General features: G+C 47.4%; 1 protein-coding gene across 1 annotated transcript in view; it reads left to right on the top strand.

Annotated features, from left to right (window-relative positions):
* srgap1a (SLIT-ROBO Rho GTPase activating protein 1a) overlaps positions 1-13,832 on the top strand; it is a 188,302-nt gene that overhangs the window by 151,026 nt on the left and 23,444 nt on the right. The window contains 7 exon segments of the mRNA XM_084335154.1: positions 736-841; positions 1,203-1,336; positions 1,339-1,385; positions 1,387-1,413; positions 1,415-1,428; positions 7,252-7,280; positions 7,283-7,333. Of these exon segments, the coding sequence (XP_084191280.1) occupies positions 736-841; positions 1,203-1,336; positions 1,339-1,385; positions 1,387-1,413; positions 1,415-1,428; positions 7,252-7,280; positions 7,283-7,333 (408 nt within the window).

Raw genomic sequence — 13,832 nt, forward strand, 5'->3', positions numbered from 1 at the left:
TACACTGTTAGCTACGGATGAGGCACTGGGTCTTTATGTACACTGCTATACAATGCTATATTATACAATCTCAAGTTATACTATACTATTCTTAAAGTGACCTTTCCTTTTGTAAAGTGACCATAAGTGTGAGCATGTGCAGCATGAGTGTGTGTTTGCTCATGTTAAAGTGGCTGTGAGTGAGTGAGTGAGTGAGTGGGTCAAATGTGAGTAGCAGCAGCAGTAGTAGTAGTAGTAGTAGTAGCAGTAGCAGTAGTAGCAGTAGCAGTAGTAGTAGCAGCAGTAGTAGTAGTAGCAGCAGGCAGTAGGTAGCAGTAGTAGCAGTAGTAGCAGTAGCAGTAGTAGCAGTAGCAGTAGTAGTAGCAGCAGTAGTAGTAGCAGCTCAGCAGTAGCAGCAGTAGTAGTAGTAGTAGTAGTAGCAGTAGCAGCAGTAGTAGTAGCAGTAGTATAGTAGTAGTAGTAGTAGCAGTAGTAGCAGCAGTAGCAGTAGCAGTAGTAGCAGCAGCAAGTAGTAGTAGCAGTAGCAGCAGTAGCAGTAGTAGTAGCAGTAGTAGCAGCAGTAGTAGCAGTAGTAGTAGCAGTAGTAGCAGTAGTAGCAGTAGTAGTAGTAGTAGTAGCAGTAGTAGCAGCAGTAGCAGCAGTAGTAGCAGCAGCAGTAGTATATATGTGATATAGGTGGTACATCGATTGTTAATGCTGTAAACCTCCCTTCTCTGCCCCTCCTTCTCCCTGCAGGAATAGAAAGCCTGTATGAGAGGTCTCTGTACATCCGTAAGATCCTCCTGACCGTCCCCAGATCAGTTCTCATCGTCATGCGCTACCTCTTCTCCTTCCTCAACCAGTAAGTTTATCAGTACTACAAACTGGATCAGTACTGGTGTGATGTGTTGGGGTATTGGGGGCCGATATACTAGGCTGAAATATGTATCATACCTGGAAACCGCTCTAATGGGTGAACTCTTCATAGCAAGAGAAGTGTAACACATCTATCTAACTATCTATCTGTCTCTGTCTCTGTCTCTGTCTCTGTCTATCTATCTATCTATCTATCTATCTATCTCTCTCTCTCTCTCTCTCTCTCTCTCTCTCTCTCTCCTCTCTCTCTCTCCTCTCTCTCCTCTCTCTCTCTCTCTCTCTCTCTCTCTACTCTCTCTCATCTCTCTCTCATCTCTCTCTCTCTCTCTCTCTCTCTCCTCTCTCAGCTTGTCCCAGTACAGTGATGAGAACATGATGGATTCGTACAACCTGGCCATCTGCTTCGGTCCCACGCTCATGCCCACGCCGGACATCCAGGACCAGGTGTCCTGCCAGGCGCACGTCAACGAGATCGTGAAGACATCATCATCCACCACGAGACCATCTTCCCTGACCTCAAGGAGCTGGATGGGCCCCGTCTACGAGAAGTGCATGGCCTGGCGGAGACTACTGGTGAGATATATATGGCTGGTGGAGACGATGGATGCACGCAAAGTCACACGTTTACTGTGGGCTTGTCGGAACGGATTTCAATATTTTAATTTCATTAAAGTCTAATGGCTCTAACGACCTATGGCTTTACATGGCCAATATGTGAGGCGTTGCGCCAAAGTACACGGCAAAGTACACAACATGTACACGATTCCCGGGGCTCTAGCTCCGTCAATCATTTGGCGATCATTTTGGACAGGGTTGTAGCCAATGAGTGTGGCTTTCCAATGATACCCCACGTGGGGATCTAATACGGTGTCTATTGATCTATTTATGATTAAAAAAAAAGCAGGTGCTACCTTATAGCTATACTGACCTGTACACATTACTGACCTGTACACATTACTGACCTGTACACATTACTGACCTGCACACATTACTGACCTGATATTTAAAGTCCCCTTGTCTTGCTATTCCTTTCACTATTTGGGCAATTTTACACATTTCCCGTGAGTCTATGGAACACATCTGTACGTTTTTATTTTTTTTAAATGCATCGTTTTGCATTTCTAATCAAGTACTCTAAAGCAGCATTTTTCCACTTCAAGATTTCAAGCTGTTTTGGGCTGGGCTCCCGCCCATTACTCGCAAAGCGCTTTGAGTGACAGTCACCCACAGTCCTGCACTGGCAGACAGAGAGAGACATAGAGAGATAGAGAGGGAGACTAATTAATTTCGCCGCGGGGGGGAAATCCCACGGGACAATGCATTGGTAACTTGTTTCAAATGACAATATATACCCCCCGTGAATTATTATCGCGCGTCGGAATACGCATGGGATTGTGCGTGTGCGTCACGGGTTGACGTGATGAGAGTCCCGACAGAGAGAGAGCAGAGAAACGAGCGAGAGAGAGCAGAGAACGAGCGAGCGAGGAGAGAGGAAAGAGAGAGAGATAGATAGAGAGGGAGAGAGAGGGATACGGAGCATTTACACACACTCCCGACTGCGTGTGTGTGTGTTTCCCCACACACACGCAGTCGGGAGTGTGTGTAAATGCTCCATATCTCTCTCTCTCTCCCTCTCTCTCCCTCTCTCCTCTCTCTCCCTCTCTATCTCTCTCTCCCTCTCTCTCGCTTGCTCGTTCTCTGCTCTCTCTCTGTCGGCACTTGCGTAGGTAGGTAGGTAATTTATTTAGACAACAAAACAGATTATTACATCACATATTTGCTTTAGTCAAGGATAGGAACGAAAAAGCCAATGACATATTTACATCGTTGTCCCTGGAAGTCAAGGATGCTTGATACATACACATACAACTCATTACAGAAATATTTCACAATCATTACATTTGATAGCAATAATGGCACAATCATTCATTAATACAAACATGTGCATTTGTTGAGACATGTTAAACTAGCCTTGAGTCTGTGTATCTCAGAGCACCCAGAGGGAGGAGGGGGTGGTGTGGGGGGGGGGAGGGAGGGTGGAGAGATTTTCGCGGACTCGTACTCTGACTAGAATGCCGTCAGCTAGGACCGGAGGGGGTGGGGCTGGGAGGTGACTACAGTTGCCGTCATAGGGGGTGGGGCTTGGCGATGAGACAGTCACTTTGGCACCCCTCCAGCACTCGTACGGGAGGGGGGATTGGGTATAGGGATTGGGGGTGGGGGGGCCGCTTGCCACTCTTATCTCCCAGAGGGCCTTCGACTCCAGCATTGGTTCGACCTTGGTCCAGGAATTTGTTTTGGCTGAACTGACTGGCAACATTTCTCCCAGCCACGTCACTTTAAATTTGATTTGAGTAGAGTGAACTATAACTCTATTGATTTGAGTGGAGTGAGTTTTAACAACTCCGTCCAAATGACTGAATGCATTAGTCCAAGTGTCCAAGTGTCTTAATCAGTTCATTTTGGTAGGTCCTGTGCGCGGTAAACAGATCCAAAATCTTCTTATTGCAGTCCAAAAGCTTTGATAATCCAAAAATGACCACGTCTTCAAGTTGGTAGCCTGGTTATGATGTCCCAAGAGGCAGAGAGGGTTAGCCTTATTCTGCTTCTTGACGAAAATATGCAATCCACTGATTAGATCAACGTCAGCGTCACGTCAACCCGTTTGGAGAAGTGTCAGTATTTCCACTCGCTCTGTTGTTGAGCGAATTGTGGATTGTGGCGTTGACTACAACCAGGGGTTGAGATATGCAGATCAGTGCCTTATTCACATCAGCAAAACAGTTGAATAAGAATGGCTTAGTTCAGTGGGGGAGGATCTTGTGACATGTGAACTGGACTGATGCGCCAAAATGAGAATTAGAGACACAGACCCCATTGATACAACCCCAAATTGCTAGAAAACAATGCTAAACACTGGAAAGGGCAATTTATAAGACATAGGACCTTTAATATCTCCTATATTTTTTAACTTTTCAGTACATGTATAATTCATATTTTATCATTGATATTTAACATTTTATTTGTTAATACTATGCTGCTACTTTAAATATTAAATATTGTCTGTACTACTGTAAGATGCGGAGCCAAGAAAAAACATTTCACTCCTCTACTGTAAAAAGTCAGGGATGTGACAAATAAACTTTTTTTTTGTATCCACTTTTTCTCATTTTTCTCCCATCCCAATTTCGTGTTTCCAATTCTCCCCTCCCCTGTCTTGAACGTTGCTCGCATATGCCCCCCACTGGTCGGTTGTAGGGAGGATAGAAGCCTTGCATCACGTGTCCCCTCCGGTACACGAGGAGGCAGCCTGTCACATCTTTTCACCTGCCAGAGCGGACTCTCATTGGCGAAGTGTAACGTGTGGGAGGCTCACACTACCCCCGTCACTTCCTGGCTCTGCTGTGCAGGCATCCCCCAACCGACCTGTAGGAGTCGCTGTCCACAACGTCCAGAATACCACCCATCGACTTCCACCCGCTAACTCTGCCAATTGAGCCAGTATGACGGCCGGCCCAAGCCGGAGGCAATGCTGACACCCGGATTCGAGACCGGAGTCTCTTGCATTGGTGACGAGCGCAATCTCCGCTGCGCCACCCAGCCGCCCCGGATGTGACAAATAAACTTGAGACTTGAAACAAACCACACACCACGGCCGAGAAGGAAAGGTCAAGCTGTCTCGGCTGGTGGTCAGGATCAGGTCAAAGGTCACCTGTGAGTGAAACCAGAGATGGAGAACCATTCCGCTGATGTCACTTGAAAGAAGGTTGCACATGTGCAAAGTGAAATGTGGGGTCATAGGAGGCAGACTAGACAGACAGACAGACCGATAGACATACAGACATACAGACAGACAGACAGACAGACAGACAGACAAGACAGACAGACAGACAGACAGACAGACAGACAGACAGACAGACAGACAGACAGACAGACAGACAGACAGATGGGACAGACAGACAGACAGACAGACAGACAGACAGACAGACAGACAGACAGACAGACAGACAGACAGACAGACAGACAGACAGACAGACCGATAGACAGACAGACAGACAGACAGACAGACAGACAGACAGACAGACAGACAGACAGACAGACAGACAGACAGACAGACGGACAGATGGGACAGACAGACAGACGGACAGATGGGACAGACAGACAGACAGACAGACAGACAGACAGACAGACAGACAGATGGGACAGACAGACAGACAGACAGATAGACCGATAGACAGACAGACAGACAGACAGACAGACAGACAGACAGACGGGACAGACAGACGGGACAGACAGACAGACAGACAGACAGACAGAGCAGACAGACAGACAGACAGACAGACAGACAGACAGACAGACAGACAGACAGATAGACAGACAGATAGACATACAGGGGCTGGTCTTCCCACTCCCTCCTACACAGTAAATGGAACATGGGCACCTTGCCAGATCCCCTTCACTGGTGGGGGGGGGGGGGGGGGGGGGTGTTCTATGCTCTGAGACGCACCCGAACACCACAGCTGTCTCGGCACTGTTTAAAATGGACTTAATACAGGTAATTATACCAACTGATGAGGTGTCTGAGGTGGAAGGATACAAGCGCCTGGCGCACGCTTCAGCCTGGCCTCCATGGTACTGTACATGACTGTGAGTGATGTACAAGTCAAAACCAATCTCTGTAATTATTACCCACAATCCACCGAGGTGAGATGAAAAGGACTTGAGGTGACTTGGTCCATGGAAGGGGGGATGATTAGGTGAATTGCGGCCCTTACTTGAGTTTCCTTCGTTGTTAAACCGACGAAACCTTTTAAAGCTCTTTGCCAGCCCCACATCTGTAAGCAGGGCTTATCACCCCCTGTCTGGTGACTCACTCTCTGTCTCTATATGTCTCTCTCTCTCCATCTTTCTCCCTCTACCTCTCCCTATCTCTCTCTCGCCACCCTCCCTCTAATGGTACTTTATCCCCGGCTAGTACTAATCACCCATCACAGTTGGACCGTGTCCCCTGGTGAGGCACATTGAAATGTGTTGCCTTCCTCTGGAGGAGAGGAGAGCAGAGCAGAGGAGAGGAAAGAAGAGGAGGGGAGAGGAGATGAGAGGAGGGGAAAGGAAAGCAGAGGAGAGGAGAGCAGAGGAGATGAGAGGAGAGGAGAGGAAAGAAGAGGAGGGGAGAGGAGAGGAGAGGAGAGCAGAGGAGAGGAGAGCAGGGGAGAGGAGAGAAGGGGAGAGGAGAGGAAAGGAAAGCGGAGGAAGGGAGAGGAGAGGAGATCATGGGGAGGAGAGGAGAGCAGAGGAGAGGAGGTGAGAGGAGAGCAGGGGAGGGGAGAGGAGGGGATGGGGAGAGGAGAGCAGGGGAGGGGAGAGGAGAGCAGGGGAGGGGAGAGGAGAGCAGGGGAGGTTAGGAGAGCAGAGGAGGGGAGAGGTGAGGAAAGCAGGGGAGAGGAGAGGAGAGCAGGGGAGAGGAGGGGAGAGGAGAGCTGAACAGGAGAGAGGAGAGGAGATGAGAGGACAAGAGAGGAGGGGAGAAGAAAGCAGAGGAGGAGAGCAGGGCGAGATGAGAGGAGAGGTGAAGAGAGCAGGGCAGAGGAGAGGTGGGTAGAGGAGAGAAACAGGAGAGCAGGGGGGAGGAGAAGAGGGCAGAGGAGAGGAGGCTGGCATGTTAATATGTGGCAGCAGAGTAATCTCATGAGGATGTGAGGGGCATTAGTGCCCGTTCCTCTCAGCAGGGTCCAATCACAGAGAGAGGATCTAAGCTCTGCTGACGGAATACTGATCGTGACCTCTGCCTGAACCCCCTTTCAGTCTGCGTCTCAAAGAATTCCCCTTCATCTGCACGGATGTGAGATTCAGACACCACTCCCACGTTACAAACGGACTATGGAGACGAGGAATGGAGTCGTGCTTCAGAGAGAAGTGTCTCATCTCAGAGCAGAGAACATTAGCACTCCTTCTTTGGCATTTTTAGGGCATTTTCACACATGTAGTTCAGTAGACTCGTGCGATTTGGGGCGTGAAATTGCAACATTGTTGCATTTTTCATTTGGTTCGGTTAGGTTTCACTCTGCACTTTGTCAAGAGCACCAAACACAGTAAACAAATGTCACGACAAATATCCAAAGTTCTACGTTGCCAGGCTGTGCAGGAATAATTCAGCATAGTGTATGAAGAGGATATGATATAAACCACTGGATGGCACATGTATAGAAGGGCTCAGGGAACGGACTTAAGGGAGACTGGTTTCAATCTTTTCAAACTTTGCCCAGAAATCCTAAGGAATTGCTTGGATACGGTGATTTCAACCAAACGATCCTGCGTCTGTATCTATGGAAACAGACCCCCTGACCCTTGACCCTGACTGTGACCCTGACTATTTGTATGTGTGTCCTCCCGCAGTGCGAGAGCCCCCTACAGCGAGCACGCGCCCTGGAGGAGGTGGAGAATGAAGGAGGCACAGAGACGCACACCAGTGAGGATGGTGAGTGATCACACACAGCTGGGAACATTGATGACGGCCGCCATCGCTAATAACCCAATTGCAACCGATAGACAAGTATGGAACAAGAGTGAAATTTGCACCCATGTACAAAATATTTTATTCTGCATGGGATGAGATGTCTGCTTATCCTAATACGGGATAAAATACCTAGAACACTGTTTGAAGCTAGAAATCTGCCTGAAAAGTTGCCGATTCACTGCAGTGGCAATTTTGTTTGTAAAGAAGGCTTACGTTTGGTTCATGGTGCCTCAAAATGATTTAGTTGTTTGTGTATTAAACATGTATAACAGATTAGAATAGAATTGCACCTTATGCTGAATGTAACACGTCACCCCCCCCCCCCTCCCCCCCCCCCCTTGAAACTGCATAGTGCACCCTTAAGAGTTAGGTACTTCCACCTCCTGCCGTTGCTAGATTAAGAGTTTCCCCATGCGGCGTCTGTGGCCAGGCGAGGGTTAAATCCAACTGTCGCTGCCTCGGGCTGGTTAATCCTGCCTTTCAGCCTGTTGAAACGCACCAACCCTGAAGAAACCAGAGAGCCTGCTAACAATTCTGGCTCTACAACCCCCCTCCTCCCCCCCCCCCCCCCCCCCCCCCCCCCCCCAGGGTGGCCTCAGGGACACACATCCATCTCATGCACTGATCCCACAGAGATCCATCCACCAACCAACTCAAGTAAAAGAAAAGCACATTATAACTATAACTATTTATAGCTATTCTAAGTTTTATTCTCTGAAAGTATACTTCGTATACTCACTTTTTATGTATTCAGAAAGTACCGGTATACTAAAGTTGTATGTGTATAAAGAGTTGTACTTTGTGTTTTAAACCCTTTCACTACCAATCTACCAAAGGGTTAACCCCTTTTCACTACCACACGACAAAGGGTTAACCCTTTCACCACCAACACTACAGACGGTTAACAGTCTGTAGTGTGGTTAGTGAAAGGTTAACCTTCTGTAGTGTGGTAGTGAAAGGGTTAAAATGTGTGCTTAAATATATAGAAATTATACTTTTGATGTATTTTTTAAGTTTTACTGAACTACAAGAGTCAAGTTTGCTATTAAGTGTACTTGGATTACACATATTATAGTAAACATGTGTTTTGAATTAGTACACACGAACGCACAATATGTACCAAGAATACATTGTGGGTAGGAAACCCCCTTGGGAGACATAATGCTCTTCTCAAGGGTCCTAACTTTGGGTCAAACATTCAGAGTCCGTTCTCTTTAACTTCCTTCAGAGATCGTTCCCCACTTTTCTCCCGGGTTTCTGAAATATCACGGCAGACTTATTTTTTTATATTTATTTTTGTATAGAAGGATAATGATGTCTTTGTCGGAGCAGGTCGGTGTCGATAGCGGTTCCACGAATTTCCAGGGGTGATGTCATCTGTATTGTCTCTGCTCTCTAACGACATCGCCATGTGTCCGTGCGCAAGGCCACGGGAAAGAGAACACGAACCACCTAGACGCTGCAGGAAACCATATAGCCTGTCACTGACACATGGGGGGGGGGGGGGGTGTCTGCCTCGTCCATCTGGGTCTTTTTGTGTGAGATGGAGGTGTGTGTGTCAGGGTTCCCGCAGTGTCTTAAAAAGTTCTTAAATTCTTAAATAGGTCTTAAACATGTATTTTTGCCAGTATGGCCATGAAATGGGTATTAAATTATATTCAAAGTGGTCTTGAATGTAACTAGTTGAAACCTGCAGGAACGTGTGTGTGTGTGTGTGTGTGTGTGTGTGTGCGTGTGCGTGTTGAGAGATGGTCTGGTTCGTATGCAGCAGCTGGGTGTCGTCCCTGGTAGTGTAATCTAGTCTGAAGTAGTGGGCAGACTGTGAACGTGTGAATCTTTGGGAGGTTCCAAGGAGGTCCGATGGTGCCGTCTCTGCCAGAGAGAAAGATGGAAAAAGAAAGTCTGGAAAACGGCGGTTTAAACTATTTTAACTCGAGTACTTTGTACAGTAAGTACAATCATGATACTTGTACTTTACTTGAGTATTTCCATTTTGGGAGCACTTTTCTACTTTCACCTCAATCCATTTCAAAAGGAAATATTGTACATTTATAACAGCATAACAGCATCCCAGCACATCCCACCTCTGTTCGGTTTCGATGGGTAGAACCCCCCCCCATCTTCCTCCTGTTTTCATTTATCATCAGTTGATGAACTCAAGACTGAGTTTGTGCAGGAAACCCAGTAATAGAAATATGTGTGATCTGTTCTCATTACATCTGCAGTCGACTCGCTCACTAGCTCGGAATCAGACTCATTATCCGCGTCCTCTATAACCAACCAAGACATTAGACGTTTTCAGACCGGAGGGACATTTTCATGGTTCAGGAAGTGTTGGTGGCGGTGGCTAAGTGGCGCAGTAGGCAAGGCGCTCGCCACTAATGCAGGAGATGCTGGGTTTGAGCCCAGCTCTCGGCATTGCTACCAGCTTGGCTGGTCGTTCATACTAACACAATTGGCAGTGTTAGGGGTGGGAAGCTGGTGGGTGGGGATCGGACGTTGTGGACAGCGACTCCTACAGGTTGGTTGGTGCGCCTGCTCAGTAGAATCAGGAAGTGACGGGGGCGGCGTGCCCTCCAAACGCAGACCCCCGACACAGAGATTGCGCTGTGCAGGTGAAAAGATGCGACGGCTGCCTCCTCGTGTACCGGAGGGGACACGTGATGCAAGGCTCCGTCCACATTGCAGCCGGCCAGTGGGAGGCATGGCCTGACAGCGTTCGAGACAGGGGAGGGTAGAATTGGACAATACGAAATTGGGATGGGAGAAAAATAGAAAATGGGAGAAAAAGTAGATAAAAAAAAATCACACTGCAGGTGGTTCCTGAACCTTTTTTGAGAGGCTTTTTTAGGCTCTGTTGAGGAATTCACCACGAGTAAGGATGTACTCAGTCAGATATAGACTTAGTAAACACAGGTTTATTTAGCTCAAACAGAGTATCAAGTACAAATAGGTCGAGCGTTATTGCTGGATGACTCCAGGAGAGACACAGGCCTAGTATCCCCCCAAAGAGCTCCAGAATCCAGTAAAACCTAGGTCTTTATAGTAGAGAGAAAGGGATTGTGAATAGATCGGGCCAGGTATTGGGTTGGAGGGGGGCCTGGAGGGGGGCAAGGAGGGGGAGGGCTGAGTTAGAAGGGGGGGGGGGGTATCGGGCGAGAGACAAAAGGTGGATAAGTGGGGGAGGGTAGACAGATTGGAGAGATGTGGGGGGAATAACAAGAATGGGAGGGGGGTTGGAACATGACTGGGAGATTGTTTGAGGGGGGAGGGGATCATTATTCCACAGCTCTCATCTCACGGCAGGGACTGTCCCTGCACAGAGCAACCATGAGGGACACAAGTGTACAGTGATTGGTCCAGAGGTCAAGTTCACCGCTGATGTGACGCAAGCCGACCAATGCTTTTGTCCGAGTCAAGCTCATATTGTAGTTGAATATATTTTTTTGTAATCACAGCAAATCTCAAATCAATATTGTGCTGTCAGAACAGTCTCGTATTTCTAGGTCATTGGCCATTTTGGCCCGCTCATCTGGTTATCAACCAGGAAATGCTTAATTTTAAAGGGGAACTATTTTACTATTTCTTTCACTATTTGGGCACTTTTACACAATTCCTGTGAGTTTATGAAACACCTCTGTACGTTTTTTTTTCTTTTTTAATGCATTGTTTTGTATTTCTAATCAAGTACTCAAAAACAGCATTTTTCTACCTCAAGATCTTAACACTTTGGTTGCCTAAGGTTAAATTAATGATATACCATAGATTGCCAGCGCTATTTGTCTATGGAGAAAGTCCCCTTCTTTGCAGGGCTATAACTTTTTAAATTCTATTGCTACATTGCCATTATTAGGGCCCATTCAAAGTCCTATATGTATTGTTCATTGTGTAGCAACGTTAAACTTTTTCATTCACATATTCATAGTAAAGTATGGTCTAATGTATAAGTATGTTTTCATCTCTTTCTGCAGCTTTCTCCAGAACGTGATATATAGCCCCAAATGCATTATATTGATGATGAAATACAGTTTGATGGCAATCAGCGCGATATAAAAAATTCCAACTAGACGTACTTCTAGAAGTTACTACACGTCATCTGATGTTGACCGGATGGGCGAGGGGGCGTTTATAATTCCGTGGGCAGCGTTATACCAATCATCTAATGTGGGTCAAATGTTGATAATATCAGTTATTATCGAAGACGGTAACGTTACACGCTGAAACTCACCCCAGTCTCCGCGCGCCGTTGGGCGATCATTGTCGAGTAGAAATTTTATCATTATGGGATATATTATTACCCGGTCCATCTCCAGCTTGTATAATGGTATATACGTCCAAATCATGTTGTTTATCGAGTTATTGGCAATCGATCGCTATGTAGAGTGACGAGCTAGAGTCACGGGACATGTACCGAGTGGCCGGAAGCAATACGGACGTCTAGCAAAACCTCTAGTGCGCTTCCTGTTAAGCGCTTGCGCCGATCGGCCACCAGATGGCGCTCCTGAACCGCCAGAGAGCTCAGTGGGTCCTGCTGGTGAATCTCAGGCCAGCGGAGGGACATTATGAATCCGATCGCAGATTTTTGAAATATTGATATAAAGACGACGTACAGCGTCCCCCGGCAACTTTAGCATGGCCAGCAAAGACGTCTAAAGACGCCCCCTGGCAGTCAAAGTGTTAAGCCGTTTTGAGGCTGGGCTCCAACCACTGTGTGGCCTGGTGCCAACTGCCACATCAACTGCCACATTATTATGCAGCTGAGAAATCTCTGACATCACAGATATGCACATTTTCAGATGACTCAGTTCAGTGAGGGTGAATATTGTGAGAGGAGAATTGGAAGAATGCGCCAATATGAGAATTAGAGACATAGATCCTATTAATATAAGTCCACATAGCTAGGAAACAATGCTAAACACTGAAAAAGGCAATTTATAAGATAGTTCCACTTTAAGTTGATCAATCTAGTGTGATCTATGCTCGCATCGTCCCGCCACCGTCTATCTCCGCCCTCCGGGGAGAGAAGGCAGAAGCAGGGTCGGCTTACATTACATCGGCTTACAGGGTCAGCATTCTTATTGCTTCCTATTGCAAAGAGAAAAAATGGAATGTAGTTTTCGGGGGAGCTCCCCAGTGAGTAGTTCCTCTAATGGAGCCTCCAGAACAGTTTGGTCCCAAAATGCCTAATGGATTTTTAAGTTAAGTTGTACTTTTATTAATCCCCTTGGGGAAATTCATCCTCTGTGTTTGACCCATCCTAACTATTCAGGAGCTGTGGGGCAGCCACACATAGTGGGGCACCCGGGGCCCAGATCCAGTTGTAAGGCCAGTACCTTGTTCAAGGGACCAGCTCCAGTTGTAATGATAGTACTTTGGTCAAGGGACCAGCTCCAGTTGTAATGATGGTACCTTGGTCAAGGGACCAGCTCCAGTTGTAATGCCAGTACCTTGGTCAAGGGACCAGCTCCAGTTGTAATGATAGTACCTTGGTCAAGGGACCAGCTCCAGTTGTAATGATAGTACTTTGGTCAAGGGACCAGCTCCAGTTGTAATGATAGTACCTTGGTCAAGGGACCAGCTCCAGTTGTAATGCCAGTACCTTGGTCAAGGGACCAGCTCCAGTTGTAATGATAGTACCTTGGTCAAGGGACCAGCTCCAGTTGTAATGATAGTACCTTGGTCAAGGGACCAGCTCCAGTTGTAATGATAGTACCTTGGTCAAGGGACCAGCTCCAGTTGTAATGATAGTACCTTGAAGGGACCAGCTCCAGTTGTAATGCTAGTACCTTGGTCCAGGGACCAGCTCCAGTTGTAATGCCAGTACCTTGAAGGGACCAGCTCCTGTTGTAATGCCAGTACCTTGAAGGGACCAGCTCCCGTTGTAATGCCAGTACCTTGGTCCAGGGACCAGCTCCAGCTGTAATGCCAGTACCTTGAAGGGACCAGCTCCCGTTGTAATACCAGTACCTTGGTCCAGGGACCAGCTCCAGCTGTAATGCCAGTACCTTGGTCAAGGGACCAGCTCCAGTTGTAATGCCAGTACCTTGATCAAGGGACCAGCTCCAGCTGTAATGCCAGTACCTTGATCAAGGGACCAGCTCCAGTTGTGATGCCAGTACCTTGGTCAAGGGACCAGCTCCCGTTGTAATGCCAGTGCCTTGGTTCAAGGGCAATGGCAGGAAACCTAGCATGTGTGTCTTTTGGTGTGGGAGGAAACCCACACAAACACAGGGAGAACATGCGAACTCCACACAGAAAGGCCCCCTTCTGGCCAGACCCCCTGCTGGGATTTGAACCCAGGACCTTGCTGCTGTGAGACAACAGTGTTAACCACTGCACCAGTGTTCTGTACATCATGGTTCCCATTCCAACACACATGGCAGCCATCAACTCCTAAATCTAATTAACTGAAAATGAAGATGTTTGCTAAATGATCCCATGCCGTCATTGGTTTTGTTCC

The sequence above is a fragment of the Notolepis coatsorum genome (genome assembly GCF_963971535.1).
Source record: "Notolepis coatsorum genome assembly, chromosome: 18".
NCBI classification, from domain to species: domain Eukaryota; kingdom Metazoa; phylum Chordata; class Actinopteri; order Aulopiformes; family Paralepididae; genus Notolepis; species Notolepis coatsorum.